Source organism: Tenrec ecaudatus, chromosome 14 (genome assembly GCF_050624435.1).
Source record: "Tenrec ecaudatus isolate mTenEca1 chromosome 14, mTenEca1.hap1, whole genome shotgun sequence".
Lineage (NCBI taxonomy): Eukaryota > Metazoa > Chordata > Mammalia > Afrosoricida > Tenrecidae > Tenrec > Tenrec ecaudatus.
In genome coordinates this window covers 55327205-55346441 of record NC_134543.1, presented here as the reverse complement: position 1 = coordinate 55346441, position 19237 = coordinate 55327205, and the positions used below count along the sequence as shown (strand labels likewise).

The 19237-nt window shown below is 37.3% G+C and overlaps 1 protein-coding gene across 1 annotated transcript in view; it reads right to left on the bottom strand.

The window, feature by feature from the left end:
- The window catches only part of SOS2 (SOS Ras/Rho guanine nucleotide exchange factor 2), a 72132-nt gene that overhangs the window by 2072 nt on the left and 50823 nt on the right, over nucleotides 1-19237 (bottom strand). Inside the window, exons 15-22 of the mRNA XM_075532368.1 lie at nucleotides 18506-18625; nucleotides 18191-18353; nucleotides 10282-10399; nucleotides 9025-9197; nucleotides 5422-5538; nucleotides 2236-2497; nucleotides 1511-1552; nucleotides 519-628 (exon numbers count right to left, since the gene is read on the bottom strand). Coding sequence (XP_075388483.1) covers nucleotides 519-628; nucleotides 1511-1552; nucleotides 2236-2497; nucleotides 5422-5538; nucleotides 9025-9197; nucleotides 10282-10399; nucleotides 18191-18353; nucleotides 18506-18625 — 1105 coding nt within the window. The remainder of the gene's footprint in view (nucleotides 1-518; nucleotides 629-1510; nucleotides 1553-2235; nucleotides 2498-5421; nucleotides 5539-9024; nucleotides 9198-10281; nucleotides 10400-18190; nucleotides 18354-18505; nucleotides 18626-19237) is intronic.

The window sequence follows — 19237 nt, the reverse complement described above, 5'->3', positions numbered from 1 at the left end:
GACGACAAAAAGGGTTTAATGCCACCTTCTGCTTACTGGGCAACTCCTGCTACTTTTCCCAGCGAAGGCTTAGAACATGGTTCTCAAAGGTGGTCCCAGAACACAGGATCACTAGGGAACTTGTTAGAAGTTCAAATTCTCAGATCCCAACCAACCGATGGAATCAGAAACACTGGGGAGAGGACACGACACTCTGGGTTCACAAGGCCTCCATGTGCTTCTGATGCCACCTGAAGTGTGAGGAGTGCCACCACTGGAAAGTTTGAATGACATTGTCCATACTATTTTGGAGTACTGAGTACTTCTAAGTTTCAGTAGAATCTACACAGACTCTTTCTTAGGAAGGATACCAGGAAGATTAAATACTTCTTGAAAGCACTCTTCAAATAAAACCACCCAAATGTTTAACAATCATAAAAGGTAGCTAAATTATAACAGACCAAATCTTTATAAGAAAGAGCACAATTTTAGATTCACACTCGGAAGCTGCTGTGCCAAACCCACGCCCGGGAGACTACCTTGGCATTTGAAGCATCCCGGTCAAACTTGTTTCGAGGAGGCAGCGGAGGAGGACTCAGTGGCTCCTCACTTAGTTTGTGTAAACTACCGCATGAGCTGAAGAAAGACTCTGTGGGGAGAAGGGGGGACCCACAATTCAAAGTCCAACAGTAAGACCAACATTGTATCAGTATTTCTACAGACTGACATTTGAAGAAAGGCCATTTCATAGTTAATAAGTCTTATCAGAGTCTGGCTAGACCAGAGTATGTCCACAGGCACAGACAGCAACTGGAAACACAGGGAATCCAGGACAGATGACTCCTTCAGGACCAGTGGTGAGAGTGGCGATGCCTTGAGGGTGGAGGGAATGTGGGTAGAAAGGGGAACTGATTACAAGAATCTACATATAGCCTCCTCCCAGGGGATGGACCGCAGAGAAGAGGGTGGGGGAGGCATCGGACAGTGTAATATATGACAAAATAATAAGTTTATGAATGATGAAGGGTTCATGAGGAAGGGGAGAGTGGGGAGGGAGAGGGAAAGTGAGCAGCAGATATTAAGGGCTCGGGTGGAAGGCAAATGTTTTGAGAATGATGATGGCAACAAATGTACATATGTGCTTGACACATGGATGTATATATGGATTATGATAAAAGTTGTACAAGGCCTCAATAAAATTATTTTTTAAAAAGGAGAGGGCAGAACTACCACTGTGGGTTTCCAAGAAAATAACACTTTACAGCAGAGAGCCGAGCTTTACTCAGAACAACTAGTCGTGTCGAGCTGCTCACGTGCTTGTTAGCTGCCCGACTCATAACCACACCACCACCAAGATAATGAGAATGAACCACAGGAGCGTTTACAGGATACACAATAATACCCAGAGACACTCCATTCAGAATAATGTCTTTCATTTCTTATTCTTGCTATGTTGAAACACAGTATTCAAATATGAATGAAACCAACCAAATAACATGCACAGTTTTTCCTATCAAATAAGAATACTTGCTTGAATGTGGTAAGAGGACGGGAGCAAAGACGCTGTTGCTGCCTGTGGGAATAAAACAGTTAGTATGAGCAGGAAGGCAAGACAGGCGGTGTTATCTCAAAAATGTGTTTGCACAAAGTACCAGAAAATAACACACACAGAGCACAGAATGCTATCTTTTGTTTACCACATTAACTTCTTAATACATAAACCTGCTACTCTCTGTGTCTGGAATGTTGTTTTCTTTCTCAACCAAAGTAGCTTCCCCTCTGTCATGGTCTCTTTTCAATTTCCTTCAAGGCATTTATCTGTTTATTTTATTATTCATTAGCTATTTGCTCCCTTTGAGATGCTGGTATGGCCCCAAAGACATTAAATATATTTGCTGCATAAATAAAATGTTAAAATAATATTCATACCCTAATAAATTGTTAAAAAAAAAGAAAGAAAATAATCAGGGCAAAGAATGTACAGATGTGCTTTATACAATTGATGTGTGTATATGTATGGATTGTGATAAGGGTTGTATGAGCTCCTAATAAAATGTTTTTAAAAAATAATAATATGTATAAACAATATATAAATAATGCTTTCTTCTCTAGGGTTCATCACTATTTTCACATTGAGATGTCACGTTTTACACTAATATAGTTTTTAAATGACTCTATTGTTCCCCAATTAAAAAGATGAGAAGAAGTACCTAAAACACCAGATACCTTTTCAAAGAATTTACATCAAGTACTTACCACAAGAACTGCTGAGATCTGTATCTAAGAACACACTGAGATCCGAAGAAGCAGACACTGGTGGAGTAGATGGTGTGTTTGGAGACGTTGGTGCTGATATTGTTGATTCAAGCTCAGTTTCAGCAATTCGACTAAAGCTTATCTTACAAGGTTCTCGTTCTAAGGGTGTTGGATGACCTCGTAAAGTGCCTGAGGTAGAGCCATGTCGGCCTGCATTTGGCCGTATTCCAGGAGATTTTAAGGAAAAGGTCGATTTCCTAGGCTAGAGAATGCAAGCATAATTAATATTACTAATTGTTTTTATCTATTTGTTTTTTATGACTTAGCATACAGTTAAAACAAGTACCAAAAAACCCCGAACCATGTACAATAAAATCCCCAGCCTGGAAGGACAGCTTCCTAATATTCTATGTAGACCACTCCAGATTTCGATATAGTGGCTTATGCTTAAGATGGCTCTGGAATAAAGAAAAACTTCTCACAATAGAAAAATGAAATTAATGAAAATTCTGCTGAAATAACTATTATCTACTCCTAAAGCACTTGGACCTAAACTTCTCCTTGAAAGCTTGTACATCAATTTTATACTTACTGAGCTTGCAATATATAGAGCAAATTATGCTAAGTGCTTCACAATTTTTAAGATATACCCCCGCCCCACCACCACCACCACCTTCTTATACTAAATGGCCAACCCTGAAAACAGTGTTTTGAAGTCTTTGGATAAAATTGGTTATCATTCACCCACTTACCACCTTTTCTTTAAATAAGCTGATAAACAAACATGGAAACTAGATTCAGAAAACTTGAGCTGAAAAAATCTCAACTATGCCAATATCTAATTATTCAATCTTGAAAAAGTTACTTAACCTTTGAGCCCTAGTTTTTTCATTTTGTTGTTTCATAGCACACAATTGTAAAGATGAAACCACATTAAACCACCTAGCCCACTGCTTGGCCCAAGGTTGGTATTTTATAAATGTTTTTTACTTCTTTCTATACCTTTTTCGTCTTTCACCTTCAGAGTTAGAATTGGTCTTCCACTTCTTTTGTGGCTACTACACCCCCCAAGAGAACTCTGAACTAAAGTAGCAGTAATAACGAGAGGTGAGATCCTAGCAAGCATGGATCCTGACGACATGAATTATATTTTTTGACATGAATTAGTTTTCAAGTCAGCATAATTGTGGCACGTGAGCTTACTCCTTTCTAAGTTTTTTCATTTCCTTGGTTCCATCCAACTATCTGTTACGTTAGCTGTCATGGCCTATCATTCAGTGCTAGAAATTATGGATAATATTGTAAAAAAATCCAAAACACTTTACTGTGCTCATGTGGAACCTGTACCTACATTAAGCACATCTCTAAACATGGCAGGAAGACACTGCATGGCTTAGATCAGGAAAGGTGTGTGCCAGGATTGTATTCTTTTACCAGACAGAGTCAAGCCATATGCTGAGCAAATAATGAGAAAAGCTGAACTAAAGAAGAAGAACTTGGCATCAGGATTAGAGGAAAGAAGATTCATGAACGGCATTTGATATGCAGTTGACACCACTTGGCTGAAACACAAAAGGACTTGAAGCATTTACTGATGAGGATCAAAGACCACGGCCTTCATTCTGAATCACACCTCAACCAAAAGAAAATAAAAATTCCTATGACTGCACTACTGGATTGTATATGAATTATTTGTCAATACAACTTACAAAAAACACCCTGTAAGCAACATCATGATAAATGGAAAATCAAATGAAGTTGTTAAGGATTTCATTTTTTATTTGTATCCACAATCAATGCCCACAGAAGCAGCAGTGAGGATATCTAATGGCATATTACACTGCTGCAAAATACTTCTTTTTAATTGAGGTTTTTCTCTGTTTTATTTTGTTACGGTTGTTAAGAGTTTTTCTGTTATGTTTTTCTTTGTGTGAAATGCAGGATAAAAAAATCTATAAAGAAAAAAATCTATAAAGACAGTGGTGGGATTAATAGTTGCTTGGGGTTATGGAGGGGAGGTTGGGGTGAAATGGGAAGCTGAATGAGGACAAGAAAGAGGCAAATGTTCTAACACTGACTGTGGTGATGCCTCCACAATTCTTTTCAGTATGTTTCGACCAATGAACTGTATACATGGAAGCTACATGTCAGTAACACTGTTTGTTTTGTTTTTAAGTAGCCACTAGGCTTTCCTTCCAAGTGTATTTTAGCGCAAAAGCTCCCTGGAACCCTGTTCAACATCCTGGCCACACTCATGCCTTGGTGGCTGCGAATGAGATGCATCAATCAGTAATGGAACTGAACCCAGGCCTCCTGCATGGAAAGCAAGTATCCTCCCACGAATCACCATTGTCTTCAAAAGAGGGGATAAATCAACTTTTATGAAAAGGCTGCCATTTCTACCCCAGTGTCCGAGGGGCTTCAAAAGTATATTTTTAAAAGGGAATTAAAAGATAATGGATCTTTTCCATGAATTATTTGAAGTTCTCTCATATGTAATTTTTGAAATAGTTTATGTGATAATTAGGTTTTGTGTTCAACTTGGCCAGGCCAGGGTTCTCAGTAATAGTTTGGCAAAAGTTCCATGATGGGATCTAACACAACATAATTAACTCTGTATGTAGGCAACAGTTACAGTGGAGGGAGGACCTGGGCAATCTGAAGACTCTTTGGGGTGTGGCCTGCTCCTTTTTAAGCAGATCCTGGGAAAGCTTCACTTCTGCTGGATCTGATTCACTGATCTCCTGTCATAGTGCCTGCTGATGCCAGGAGCCATCAATGGACTGGCAACCTTGGATTCACACAACTCTACCAGCCTGTGGTCTTTCTGCTTAGTCCTCCTGCATTCTGAAGAAAAGCCTTCAGCTTACCATCTCACCCACAGACCAGAACTAGGCTGGATTTACCTACTACTTTACCTACTACTTTCCCTGTGTGGGCCATTTCCTGATAGTAATCTCTTTATTCATACCTATATAAACATTACTGGTTCTGTTTCTCTAGAGAAGCCAGTCTAATAGGCTGTCAAACTGCAACACCTAAAACCAACGCCTCAATTATAGTTCTGAGAATAGGCTGTTAAGCAATAAATAAAATTGTTTTTAAAAACAAAATTATTTCTTCTAAAATTTAAAACTTCTTATAACTTAAGTAGTACTATTCATAGAACCTAGGTAACGGACTTACAAATCGAGGTGGCTGTTTGCAGTTTCGAGGCTCAATTTCATGTGATTTGTTGAACAAATAATCTGAAAATTCCTTTTCCGATGCACTTCCCATAGGGTTAAGGTTTTCAAAGAACCTCTGGAATTAAATATCCACAAGTATGTATCTTATTAAAATATTGCTTATTTCATCAGTTTGGTACATATATACACACAATCTAATTCAGAGATCATAATATGCAAAAAACACAAGGCTTGCTAATTTCACTTTTCCTATTTTTCAAACTTTGCATATTCTAGTCTTAAATTTGTATTAAGATAGACTTTCATTTGATTACCATCTTAATTGCTAAGTAGTTGACATTTATTGCTTAATTCTTTATCCCTGTTTCATTATTTCTACTTATTATAACAACAACAAAATAATCACAAGTAAGCACAGAGTTTAGAATAGAATTAATTGGTAAATCAAATAGGTAAAAAAAACACTTTAATAATCAGAAAAGGAAGTAGAAATAAATTGGATTAAGGTCTATTGAGAAACAAACTTCAAAAACAACTATAAACAAACTTATCTGTGACAACCTCTAGCAACTGTTTTTGTCTTCATCAAAAACGTTTTCTGAACATACACAAATTCAAAATGGATGAAGGACCTAAATGTGCAAACTGAAAACTAAAACATCCTTAGAAGAACAAGAGTGGTAATGCTGTCATTGTACAGTGCCTGAGCTCCTAACAGCTTGCAAGTGATCATCCAAGACACAAAAAGGGGTCTATTCTCCGAGAGCAACACGACTGGGTGTGTCATGAGTAGAAGACACGGAATACCTTGTGATGGCTCCATGAACTCCTTCACCACAAGATCAGAAGACACAGATACTGCCCAGCTATCACTAATGAACATTTTGATCAAAATGCCATAGAAGAATCCTGATCAAAGGGGGGGAAATTTAGAACAAAATTTCAAAATGTCCCAGACTACTCCTGATTTTCTGGTGTCACAGAGGCTAGACAAACCCCTGAAAGTGTGGCCATGAGATAATATTTAAATGCTAAACAAAAAACATACGCTAAATCATAGGTTAGCTTAATAAGTAATATGTGCTCTAACATTAAGCTCTTTCAAGATCTATTTAATCAAACTGATAACAGTTAACTTTAAAGATTAGGTAAGAACATTAAAGGAAGTTAATTCATGGTAAGAAGGAACAACTCAGAAAGGAGGATGAGAAGGAGGCTGTACAAAGAATATAATCAATGACATTAAATTGGTACATTTAAGAACTATTGAATTGGTGTAAGTGTTGCTGTGGATTCCCAACAACTGAACTAAAAGAAAAGCAATATTAAAGAACATGCGGATGACCCTTGACTAATACAGTCTGGAACTCTATAGGTCCACTTATATGCAGATATTTTCAGCACCGCGCAATGTGTAGACAGTTCCTCTCTCCAGTAGATTGTGCAGCACAGTAAAGGGGATCTCTGATGAGTCTCGGGCATTTTTAACTCATGCTTAGTGTGACGATGCAAACGTTGACTAACACCATGGGCTCCGTTGGAGGTGCCACTAGTGATGCAGAAAGTGCTCTCAAGAAGCAGAGAAATGACATGAGGAAAACTTGAATCACATGATATGAACTATAGATTGAGGTCTATGGTTGTATTTACCTGCCATTCCAAGATAAATGAATCCAGGACAAAGACTACTGGGGTGGGGAGGGGGGGTAAGAAAATCACAAAGCTATAGCTACCTGAAGGTATAAAACCTTGCACTTTCTGTAAAATACCTCTTTATCTCTCATTTCATGTTGAAAATGCAGCTTTTATGTGGGTGCAGTATATACTATAGCATACAAAATATTTTAATTGACTGTTGGTGTTATTGGTAGGGCTTGTAGTCACCAGTAAAATATTAGTAGTTAAGTCTTTGGGAGGCTCAAAAGTTACATGGGATTTTCAGCTGTGTGTATGGGGGCAGGGGGCAGTGTTGGTCAAGGGCAGCTGCATGAACACTGTGCAGGCTCAGCATCACAGAGGATTTGCCTAATGGTGACCAGTGGGATAAAATAGGGGACCACCATAAGTTTATCAGTATGTTATGGCTCCAAGCTTAACACAATTTTTAACGTGACAAATGATCTTATTCTACTACATATTTTGAATTTCAAAAGTATTACACAATAAAAAGCAATTAACATAAAAACCCAGCACCATAACTTACTCTGATTTAAAAGGTATCATACAATCTTACCATAGAATCAATATGAACTACTGCTCAAAATAGAACATGAGCTGATAGAATGTTGGAAAAATCATCTATTGCTATGAATATATACCTCTACATTTTCCCCTTATTTAAGCAGTGTTCGTAGGAAGATATTTAATGTTATATTGGCAAGTATAAAAGATCTAACATGGATATCAATCAAGAGTAATAGTACAGTAGTGGTTTTTCTTTTTACTGAATGGACATCAAAAGACTTTTTCCATTCTATTTACTTTTAGGGAGTGTTACTTAAACTTCATACAAAATAAGCTGCACATTTAAAAAAAATTTAAATCCTTTTATTGGGGACTCATACAACACTTATCATTATATATATACATATATACATATATATATATATAGCGTCAAACACATTTGTTGCCCCCATCATTCTCAAAACATTTGCTTTCACTTGGGGTCTTAGAATCAGCTCATTTTTTTCCCTCCCTCCCCGCTTCCTCATGAACCCATAATAATTTATAACTTATGATTATTTTAAAAAGCTGCACTTTCAAGAAAGTTCCTATGCATAACAAAGTCTACAAGAACAATATAGCAAACGGGGTCTTATAAGCTCCTGAGAAGCCATATAAGGTGCATCTCTGCCCAGAAGCAAGGAGAGTAATGAAACATCAAAGACACATAGAAATGATGCGTCCAGGGGACTAGTGGCCACATAAGCATCACTCTCCACAGCCCTGAAACCAAAACCTAGATGATGCCTGGCTACCAGCACTAACTGCTCTGAAAGGAGTCACATTAGAATGTCCTGGACTAGAATAGGGGGGAAATGTGTAACAAAACGCAAAATTATAAAAAAGAGAAAAAAAGGTCAGGCTTCTGGTTGGACAGAGAATGGTGGAACTCCCAAGACCATGGCCCCATAATCATCTTTTAGATCTGAAACTGAACTCAGCCCCATGGCCAAACAACAGGTCTGTAAGGGGAACAAAAACAACACCAGGGCTTTAATCAACCATTAGCAATAGAAGGGCAGCATTTATTCATGGGCAGAATGAAGAAGGGTTACAAAGGGAGGAAGAATAAAACCAGAAACACGGAGGGAGTGGGATACATGATGTTACATGTAGCAACTGCAATCATGAAACAAAATGTGCATGAATTGTTGAATGGAAAACTGATTGGCTCTGTAAACCTTTCCCAATTACAAATTAAAAGTTTAAAAAGTGCTTGTATTAACACCTGTAAAGTGCCAGTGTAGACTATCTAATACCACTACTACCACCTACAGCTTGTGATTTCTTTATTTAATTTTCACAGTAAAGTAAATAGCAAGATGTGTGGATATATTTATCACATTCTATTTTAAAGGTAAGCAAAGAAAATATTTACCCTCATTTCTGCTTCTATCCGTAAACAGTATGGTTGATTCTGATACTGCTGAATTTCTCCGGTAATTTCAGCTACTTTCCTCCTCTTACTGAAATTAATTAAATCTTTCCCTTTCTTTTTTAAAAAGTCATTATTTCCTTCTTCAGTCTTCAGAATATTTGTTAAATATATTCCTAGTTAAACAAAAGTATTTAAAGAATGTAGGAATTGGCTATTTAATCAGCTGCTTGGGAAAACAATTTATCTAGTACAGTTGAAGACATAAATATTCTATAATCAATCAATTTGACTCCGAAATTGTTGATGAGTTTCTAATACATTTAGTCAATGCTTCATTGAGAACTTTAAATGGAAGATTTTTTAATTACAGAAATAAAGGTCTAGAAAAGCTTGATTTGACATTTCTTAAGACTAGTACACTGATTTACATAGGCACTCATTCACAAAGTCTAAACTGTTAGTGTTAAAAGCCCATAAATTAGACAGAAAAATAATTATCCCTCATGGTTTGAGGGTACAAAAGTTTTTAGTTTGTTTTTTCAGGTATACTTACTGATTCATTTAAATCACCAGTTCTCAGATAGCATTGATGTTGCTGCTCTTCCGACTGTTACAATAAAACAGTGCTCTGGCGTTTGATGAGCAAAGGCCAGCAATGCTACTAAATAGTCTGACGCACAGGACAGTCCCCATAACAAAGAATATTTGCCAAAATATCAACAGTGGCCAACTACAAAAATTCTCATTGAAACCATTCCATTTCAATTAATATATAATAAAAACCCACACTATAGAATTCCTGATTAATATAGAATACATAATAAAGCTTTTATTGATATAAATGTCACAATACTTATTGATTGATTTATTTTTTTGGTGGAAGTTCTAAGGGTTAAATCACTGGAAGCCCTGGGAGGCTTTTGTTTGAGTGATGAGTCAAAAACCAAAACTTTAAATGTGAAATTCAGAGATATAATAAAACTATTAGTTGCCACTTCATGAGTACCTAAATGAGATTATACTAGACGTTGTACTTGGTCGTATATATTTAAAGTCTTTACAACAACCCTAAGAGGTATTATATCAATTTTATAGATAAAAATGGCTATTTTAAGTTTCATTTATTAATGCAGACAGTTAATTAGCATGGATGAACTCAGATAAGAAATCAGAACAGTCTATCTCTAAAGACAGCTGTCGTCTTTGGGCTACAACACACACTTCCTTGAAACAGAATGTTCATAATTAGTAACTTACCAAAAAAAGGCACACAAGGTGGGTTGATTGACTTAAGTTTTGCTAAGTATTTTTTAAAGTGATCTTGACTTAACTCCACGGCTTCATCCAAAATTCTCCGTTTTCGTTCCTGTAATGCCTTTAAAGTATAAAAATTAAGTATATATTTACATTTTAAATATTTCAACTATGTTTTATGAATGTAGAATTTATATTAAAGAATTGTAAATATTTGAAAAATACTTTCAGGACAGGAGAAGTATACCCTGTGTGTACTTGCATCTGAAATGATCTCTCCTCTTTTCTATAAATATAAAAACTAAAACCTTAGTTCTTCTTATATATAATAGTGAGCTAAACTCTTTAAAAAAATAACACTTCCTCAGGGCCTTGAGAGTTAAAACTAGCTACTGCTAATAGCTGGAGAAGAGAGAGGTTCCCCCTCTCTCCAAACGTAAAGCATTCCTATGAACGCAAAAGGCAAAGAAGCAATTATCCATTGACTTATAAGGAAACAATTTTTGGCATTCCTAGACCTAAAAAATAACCTATGACGGAAGGTGGTTTTCCCAGGGCGAGGCTCATCCATTGCACTGCAGATGTGCTGACCCCTGCAATTTCCCCAAAGGCGGGAAACCCAATTGCACAATTTGTGGTAGTAGGGGACTCTTTGTGCTCTCCCCTGAATAATAATAACAACCTATGAAATCATGCCTAGTAACCCACAAGACCTAAAACCACACTTGCATACAGTGTTCACAGGTAGCACACCCAAGGTGGCTGGGTGCTAGCAGGCTAAGTGCAGTTCTCGGGGACAGGGCTTGGGCATTACACTCTACTCTTGTTGTTTGGGCAGTGCTAAAGGTCTTCATAAAAGCAAAGTGACATAAAGTGAACTTTGAAAAGCAGGCAATAAAAACCTGAGCCTTCAGCTCTTACCTACTTTCCCAGTAAAATGCACTTGTATGCCAAGGGTAGGGCTTTGAGTAAGGGAGTAAGGCTACAGAAGGGAAGGAAAGACTTGAATAGAAATCTAGTAAACCAAGTAAGCAGTCATTCATTAGACTTCCTTATTATAAACATTAACATAGTTGCTTTCTTATTGAAAATCACTCTATTTTTAACCTTGTATGTAGCATGAACATCCCCCGGAAAAAATTCCAAATCAAACATTGTGTTTCATAAAGAACCACTGAAGATATATCCCCAACACACACACAAAGAAAAAAAGGTAACTCTAACTTCTACCCAATAATGTACAAAGGACCTAACTAGTATAGAAAAGAAAAAAAATTAAGAACTAGGATTTTAAAAACTTCTAATAGTGTTTGTAGACTATATGACAGTTTCTCTAGAAACTACGAAGAAACCCAATGAATCTACATATAAAATGCTAATGAGAACTTACCAATATTACCAGCAATAAAAGAAACACAAAGGAGCTTCAAAAAATTTGTGGAAAATTCCACTATCTTTTAACTTCCTTTTGCATATGTAAATATGATCGATTTTAAAAAACAGGATTTTTAACTAAAAAGTATGACAAAGATCACTTTCAAGAATACCATAAAGCGGTGTTAAATAGCTAAATGGACAGATCTACTATGTTCATGGTTGGTGCTACGGTTCACTTTTGTGCCAACTTGTTGCACCTGAGTGACCATAGGGGTAGAATCCTATAGATTATTGAGGTCACAGCCTGATGATGCCTGAGGCCTCCTTGGGGATGTGGTCTTTTTGGTAAGAGACACTGAGCACTCTCCTGTGCCTTTCCTTCCTGCTAGCTTGGAGTCTATGGATCCCTGGGAGCTGTCATACCTTGGACCCACCTGACTGTACTCAACTAAACTGTGATCTCCCTACTTCCTGCTTCACCTTCCTGCTTCATCCGTTGACAACAGACTTGAGTTGGGTCAAACTGCTTTCTTGATATAAATTTCTTTCTTACACATGAGTGCCACAGGTTTTATTTCTCTACAAAACTCAGCTTAACACAGTTAAGAAGACTCAGTAAAAATGTCAGTTATTCATTCACTGATTGGTAGATCCAGTGCAATTCTTATAAAATCCCAGCCAGATTCTAAAGTTTTTCAGTGTGGTGATGAGAAATTTCTTATATGGCTCGACTATAAATGTTTCTGTAAAACACACCAAATGACTGGATGGAACTATGCAAAGCGGATGTGTGAAACACTAATACAGGGGACTGGTCAGTTTGGGTTGCCATTGCTCTGTATATAAATCACCTCAGAACCAGGCAGAGAGAATTACCTTTCCAGATAGTGGAGCATGTTCTTTTGAAATCTCTGCCTGATGTAGACACTTCAAGTCATGCCACATCTGTCCAATGACAGAGGAGCCATGGTGCTGAGACCAAACACCATGAGATTGTGAGGCAAATCAGTGAGTGGGCTTTCTAACCCATGGAACAAAGTAGAGAACAAGATACCATGTGTTTGAGAGGCGAAGGACCAGGGAGACTTGGCTACTGGCTGAGGGGAAGCCACTGCTGTGAATCAAAGATAGTTTATTGATCTCAGCAGAGAAGTAGAGTACTGTGGGAGTAACGGGGTTGTTTGGTGTCAGAAGGATGGAAAAAGGAGGGAAGCCTGGCTTGTTTGGGACTGGTATGTAGACAGAGATTCTCCTTCTTTGTGTAGCCAGAGGTCACATGTGGCTTCCGCAGCCTTTTTTGTAGTAAGGAAAAGCAAACCAAGAAAAATTCTCTCAAAACTCAGTGCTATCCAGTTGATTTGTACTCATTCCAACTCTCTGGGACAGGGAAGAACTGCCCCTGTGGGTTTCCAAATCTCTAACTCTTTATGGGAGTAGACAGCTTCATGTTGTTCCCACGGGGAATAAACACCTTTTAAAAAGGATAAAATTGGCAAAGACTTCTCTTTCTACACTTAATCAAGAATTGGTACAAAATTTATGGTAATTTAGATATGTGACACTAGTAGAGGAATCAATCAAATGGAGTTAAGGAATAGAATAGACAGATCAGTAACAAGGACACCTATTTATAGAAACTGATGACATAGCTGGCACTGGGATCAGTGGATAAAAGAAAAAGTTTTTCAATGGATGGGTGGAAGCAAATGTTGACATATATGGAGCAAAAATAAAATTAGGCTCCAACCTCACACCATACTATTACTGTAAACATAATAACTTAATGTGAAAGACAACATTAAGATAACAGAGGAGGAGTATGTTAAACAGGACTCCAAAAAGCGTTATTAAAAATGGAAAAAGGAAATGAAAAACTACTGAACTAAAGAAAAATATCTGAAAAATGTTCATTAAAAAGCACCATTAAAAAAAGATAAGGAAACGTCAGGCAGTGTAAGATATGGCAAAATAATACTAAGCTGTAAATTATCAAGGGTTCATGACGGAGAGGGGCTCAAGGAGGGAGGGGGAAAAATGAGGAGCTGATACTAAGGGCTCAAGCAGAAAGCAAATGTTTTGACAATGATGATGGCAACAAATGTACAAATGTGCTTGACACAAGGGATGGATGTGTGGTTTGTGATAAGAGTTGGACAAGCCCCCAATAAAATGATTTAAAATGGGAGGGGTTAAAAGAGAAGCTCCACTCGTGGGAAAGATATTTGAACACTCATAATTGACCAAAATTGTTTGTTGTTGTTAGGTGTTGTTGATTTGGTTCCAACTTATAGCAGCCTTATTTACAACATAATGAGACACTGCCTGGCCTACACCACCCTCAAAATATTGCAGACCTTCTTCTTCATCAAGCATGATGTCCTTCTCCGGAAACGTTCTGTCTGGCAACATGCTGAAAGTACAGGAGCTGAAAGCTCACCAGTCTTCATTCTAAGGTGCATTCTGACTGCATTTCTTTCAAAGCAGATCTGTTACTCTTCTGGGAGTCCATGGGGTATTAATATTCCTCACCAACACTATAATTCAAAGACATCCAATGCATTCTTTGGATGGAATTCTTTATTCATTGCCCAGCTTTTGCATGCATCAAAGTTGAAATGACTTAGTACTTGTGCACCTTTGTGTTCAAGGTGATGGCTTTACTTTCAATATTTCACGATCTTTGACAGTTGATATGACCAATGCAATACACTGATTTCCTGACTGCTGCTTCCTTAAGCACTGATTGTGGATCAAGTAAAATGAAACCTTGACAACTTTAATCTTTTCTCCATTTATCATGAGATTGCTTATTGGTCCAGTAATGAAAATTTCTGTCTGATGTTGAAGTGTCACCCACACTTTCATCTCCATCAGTAAGTACTTCAATGATACTGCTCAATGACTTCTACAGTTTGTTGTATCACCTGTCTTTGGAATGGGCACCAATATGAATCTCTTCCAGTCGGTTGGTAATCTTGGTAAATTTGGTAATCTTCCAAGTTTCTTGGCAAAGATGAATAAAGCACCTTTGGTGCTGTGTCCAACAAAAAAGTAGAATCCAGAATATACAAAAACTTGTACGAATCATTAGGAAAAATTCCCACATGAAAAAACAACAAAGAACCAATAAACACTTGAAACAGTGTTTATATTTTTTAGAAATCAGGGAAATATAAACCCAAACCACAAGACTGAAAAAAATTAAAGGGCTAACAATAACAAGTATTGTTAAAAATGTGGAATAACTGGAACTGGTATGTTTCTCATGGGAACATAGGTTGGCGTCATGTAGAAAAGTTGAATCCATAAACTATAACCCAGCAATTCTACTTCCAGGTAAATAACTAAGAGAAATTGATGACTGTACACTAAAACAAACAAACTCAAACCCACAACTGTCCAGTGACTTCCAACACCTAGGACCGTACAGGACAGAATAGAGCTGCCTCATCGGATTTCTTTTTTTCTTTTATTAAAGACTTTTATTGGGGCTCTTACATCTCATCACAATCCATATATTCATCCATTGTGTCAAGCACATTTGCACATATGCTGCCATCATCATTTTCAAAGCATTGTCTTTCTACTTGAGCCCTTGATATCAGGCCCTCATTTTCCCACTCTTTCCCCCACCTAGCCTCTCTCATGAACTCTATTAGTTACACATTATTATTTACATATCTTACATCATCCTCTGTCGCCCTTTACTCACTTTTGTACTGTTCATCGCCCTGGGAGGGGGGTTTAATGTGTATCCTTGTGATCAATTCCCCCTTTCTCCCTCAAACTTCCCCTAATCCTCCTGGTATCTCTATTCTTATTGTTGGCCCTGAGGGGTTTATCTATCCTGGATTCCCTGTGTTGCAGGCTCTTATCTGTAGCAGTGTGCATGTTCTGGTCTAATCCAATTTGTAACATAGAATTAAGGTTATGATAGTGGGGGGAAGGAAGCATTAAAGAACTAGAGGAAAGTTGTATGTTTCAAAAGAGCTATACTGTACCCTGACTGACTCATCTCTTCCTTGTGACCCTTCTGTGAAGGGATGTCCAATTGTCTACAGATGGGCTTTGGGTCTCTACTCCACACCCCATTCACATTGGGTATGACTTTGTTCTGGGTCTTAGATGCCTGATACCGGATCACATCAACACCTCATGATCACATAGGCTGATGTAATTCTTCCATGTGGGCTTTGTTGCTTCTGAGCTAGATGGCCACGTGTTTATCTTCAAACCTGTAAGACCCCAGAGGCTATATCTTTTGATAACTGGGCACCATCAGCCACATTTGCTTATGCACCTATTTTGGCTTCAGCGATCATGTCAGGAAGGTGAGCATCACAGAATGCCGGATTATTAGAACATAGTGTTCCTGTGTTGCGGGGGTCCTTGAGTTGAGGCTCAATGTCCATCTGTAACCTTAATTCTTTATAGCTGTAAGTATATAGTTCTATTCCCCTCTCGTTATTTATAAATATTTTTACATATGTACATGCCTATATTTAGACCTCTATAAAAGTCCCTTGCCTCCTAGTCATTCCTCTATTTCCTTTAACTTTCCTCTTGTCCCACCATCATGTTCAATGTTCATTCAGGTTTAGTAATTCCTTACTACTACATTGCCCATGATCAAGCCCCACTTGGCATCCTACACCTTTCTCTTCATTGATTTTAGTTCACTTGTTGTTCCCCTGTCCCTGGTTTGGTCGTGTCCCCCCCTTTCTTTTCTCCCACCTCCCCTTCTCCCATATCCCCCCAGAACCATTGGTCCTGTTCTTTTCATCTGTAAATTGTTTATCCGCCTATCTTATCTAGATAGGCATGCAGAGACATTAATAAGCGCAAGGACCAGGCAAAGCCAAACAAAAACAAAGGAAGTCAAAGCCAACAAAAAATAACAACCACAACAAAAAACCAAAAACAAAACAACAAAAAGAAAGCCACTGACAAAAATGGAAATATCTGTAAATAGTTCAAGGTCTATTTGTTAGCCTTGACAAGTGTTTTCGAGTCTAGTCTGATAGGGTGCCACACTCTTGTCTCCAAAGTCTATTTTCAGTATTCATCACTTTGCTCCCCTTGCCGCTCTGTTGCATGCCCTAAATGTTTCACCCCAGTGTGATGGGGTCAGATTGAGCACAATTCCCACACTGTGCCTCCAGTGTCGTCCCCTGTAGCGTTATGGTTCAGTGAGGGATATCATGTCTCGTGGTGAGGCTGGCCTTATGGTCCTCTCTGTGCATTGTCTGCTCTGAGCAGGAATATCGTCCTTGGGACTTGGTGGGCCAGAAACCTCACTGGGTTTTCAAGGAAGTAAATCTATTTTTTTAAACAGCTTATTGGCATATAATTCACATATACAAGTTAATAGGTCAGTCATATTAAGAACATTTGTGCAATAATCACCACAATCAATTTCAGATAATTTTCTTCTTTTTGGTATATAGTTAGCTCCTCTTTCCTCAACCTCCCTTGCTATGTTCCTAAATAATTATTAATCTAGTTTCTGTCTCTAAAAATTTACCTATGTTGGATTTCACATACAGAAAACCATACAAAACTAACAATAACAAAAAATAATACAAAATAGAGAAAAAACCTCAATTAAAAAGCAGAAAACATTAAAAAACTAAAAATGGGTCAAAAGGGAGCTCAAATAAGGTGTTGCCATTCTAGCCCTACTACATCTGCCACAATCAACTTCAACTTTACAATGTTCTCTGACAGCAAGGCTATTCCTGTCCCGGAACGACAGTCAGAGGGATTCCCTTAAAGCTGTGGTTCTCAGCCTCGCTGAAGCCGCAACCTTTTCATACAACTCCTCAGGTTGCGGTGGCCCCTAAACATTATATTATTTTCACTGCTACCTCTTAACTGTCATTTTGCTACTGTTATAAATCAGGCAACCCCTGTGAAAGAGCCATTTGACCCCCAAAGGGGTCACGACACATAGGTTGAGAACCGCTGCCTTAAGGCTTAATCCATGTGGAGACCCTGAAAATGAATTTTGGGTTTCCATTGTCATCCACAGCCTTCTGCAAGCCAGGTGTTATTAATTGGTTGCAAGTCATTTGATACATATATAACAGAATCTCAATTTTTCTTATTAAAATTTTTATATACTGGCATATATCTGCATATTTCAAAATTTCTCATAGCACACTAACCATGTACTATTTTATGCCTGAAAATCAAAACAAATTTTCTTCCCATTTTAATCAGACCATATATTAAAGATTAAGAAAATATATATTTATGCTTGTCATTATCCTTTATTTAAGACTCTCAATGTGCAATTGAAAAATATTTTGATTACATTGGCTAAGTATATTAAATGTAATTATAAGTCACATTCCTTGATAAGTTAATTTGTATATATTCATATATTTTTTAATATCTTGATGTTAGTTGTAAATATATAAAAATAGGTCTCTAGATTGTTTACTCAAAAAGATAAGTGGTAAAAGCACCTATCTATCTTACAATAATTTTACTTCCCTCCAAAAGGATGAAATATTTAGAATTGAAAACTTACCTCAAATGTATGGTCTAGTCTGTATACTGGCACTGAATTTACTGCACTGACTATCTCCAGCACTCCATTGAAATTATTCAAATCTTGAAAAACTTGCAGAATTTCTATAATTCTACTTAGCACTGCCACCCGTTCTTCAAAATTTTCTGCTTCCACAATGCACCTAACATACACACACACACACACACACACAAAACCCAAACAAACAAATGTCATGGTTTAGAAAACAAGAAATCTATTTATAGCCAGAACTTTAGTTTAAATAAGACTTAATATTATTACCACTAGAAAATAATAAAGTAAGTAAAAGCATACTTTTCAAACCAGAGAGTGAGATTTGTGGTATGGCGAATCATTTTTAATAAATTTGGAGAATTTATTTCTTTATCTTCTTTGGTCCATACACTTCCCACAAGTTCTGAAGGTTGGACTTTTCTGTGGAACCAAAAATCAGGACAACTTAAACAATATTAACAAAAAAATATTTAAACACCTCCTATAGCTTAAAGTAAATAGCCCCGCATTCACAATGATATGATCTTTTGTTCTTTGATGCCTGATACCTGATCACTTCAACACCTCGTGATCACACAGGCTGGTGTGCTTCTTCCATGTGGGCTTTGCTGCTTCTGAGCAACATGGCTGCTTGTTTTTAAATGTGCAAAATATTGCTTACTATTTATATGAGTATGTGTGTAAAACAAAGGCACACATACTTAGTAAGCACCAAATATAAGATGGGAAATGTGATTGGGGAGGATTGCACAAAGGACTTCAATTTCATTTGTAATTATTTTTGTTTTCATAAGCACCCATTATAGTATTTTCTGTATTTTTGGAATGCCTGAAATAGTTAATAAGGAAAAATTACTGAAATAAACAGAGTAAATGATGACATACAGTGAGTCAGGGTTATGAAATTTTAAAATCTAACCAGTGACACTGCCATCAAAGTTCTACAAAGTTTCCTCTTCATAAAAAAAGAAAAAAATCAGTAGATTAAGCATAAAGAGGCACTTGCTAAGTCTTTTAAATAAGTTTTAATAG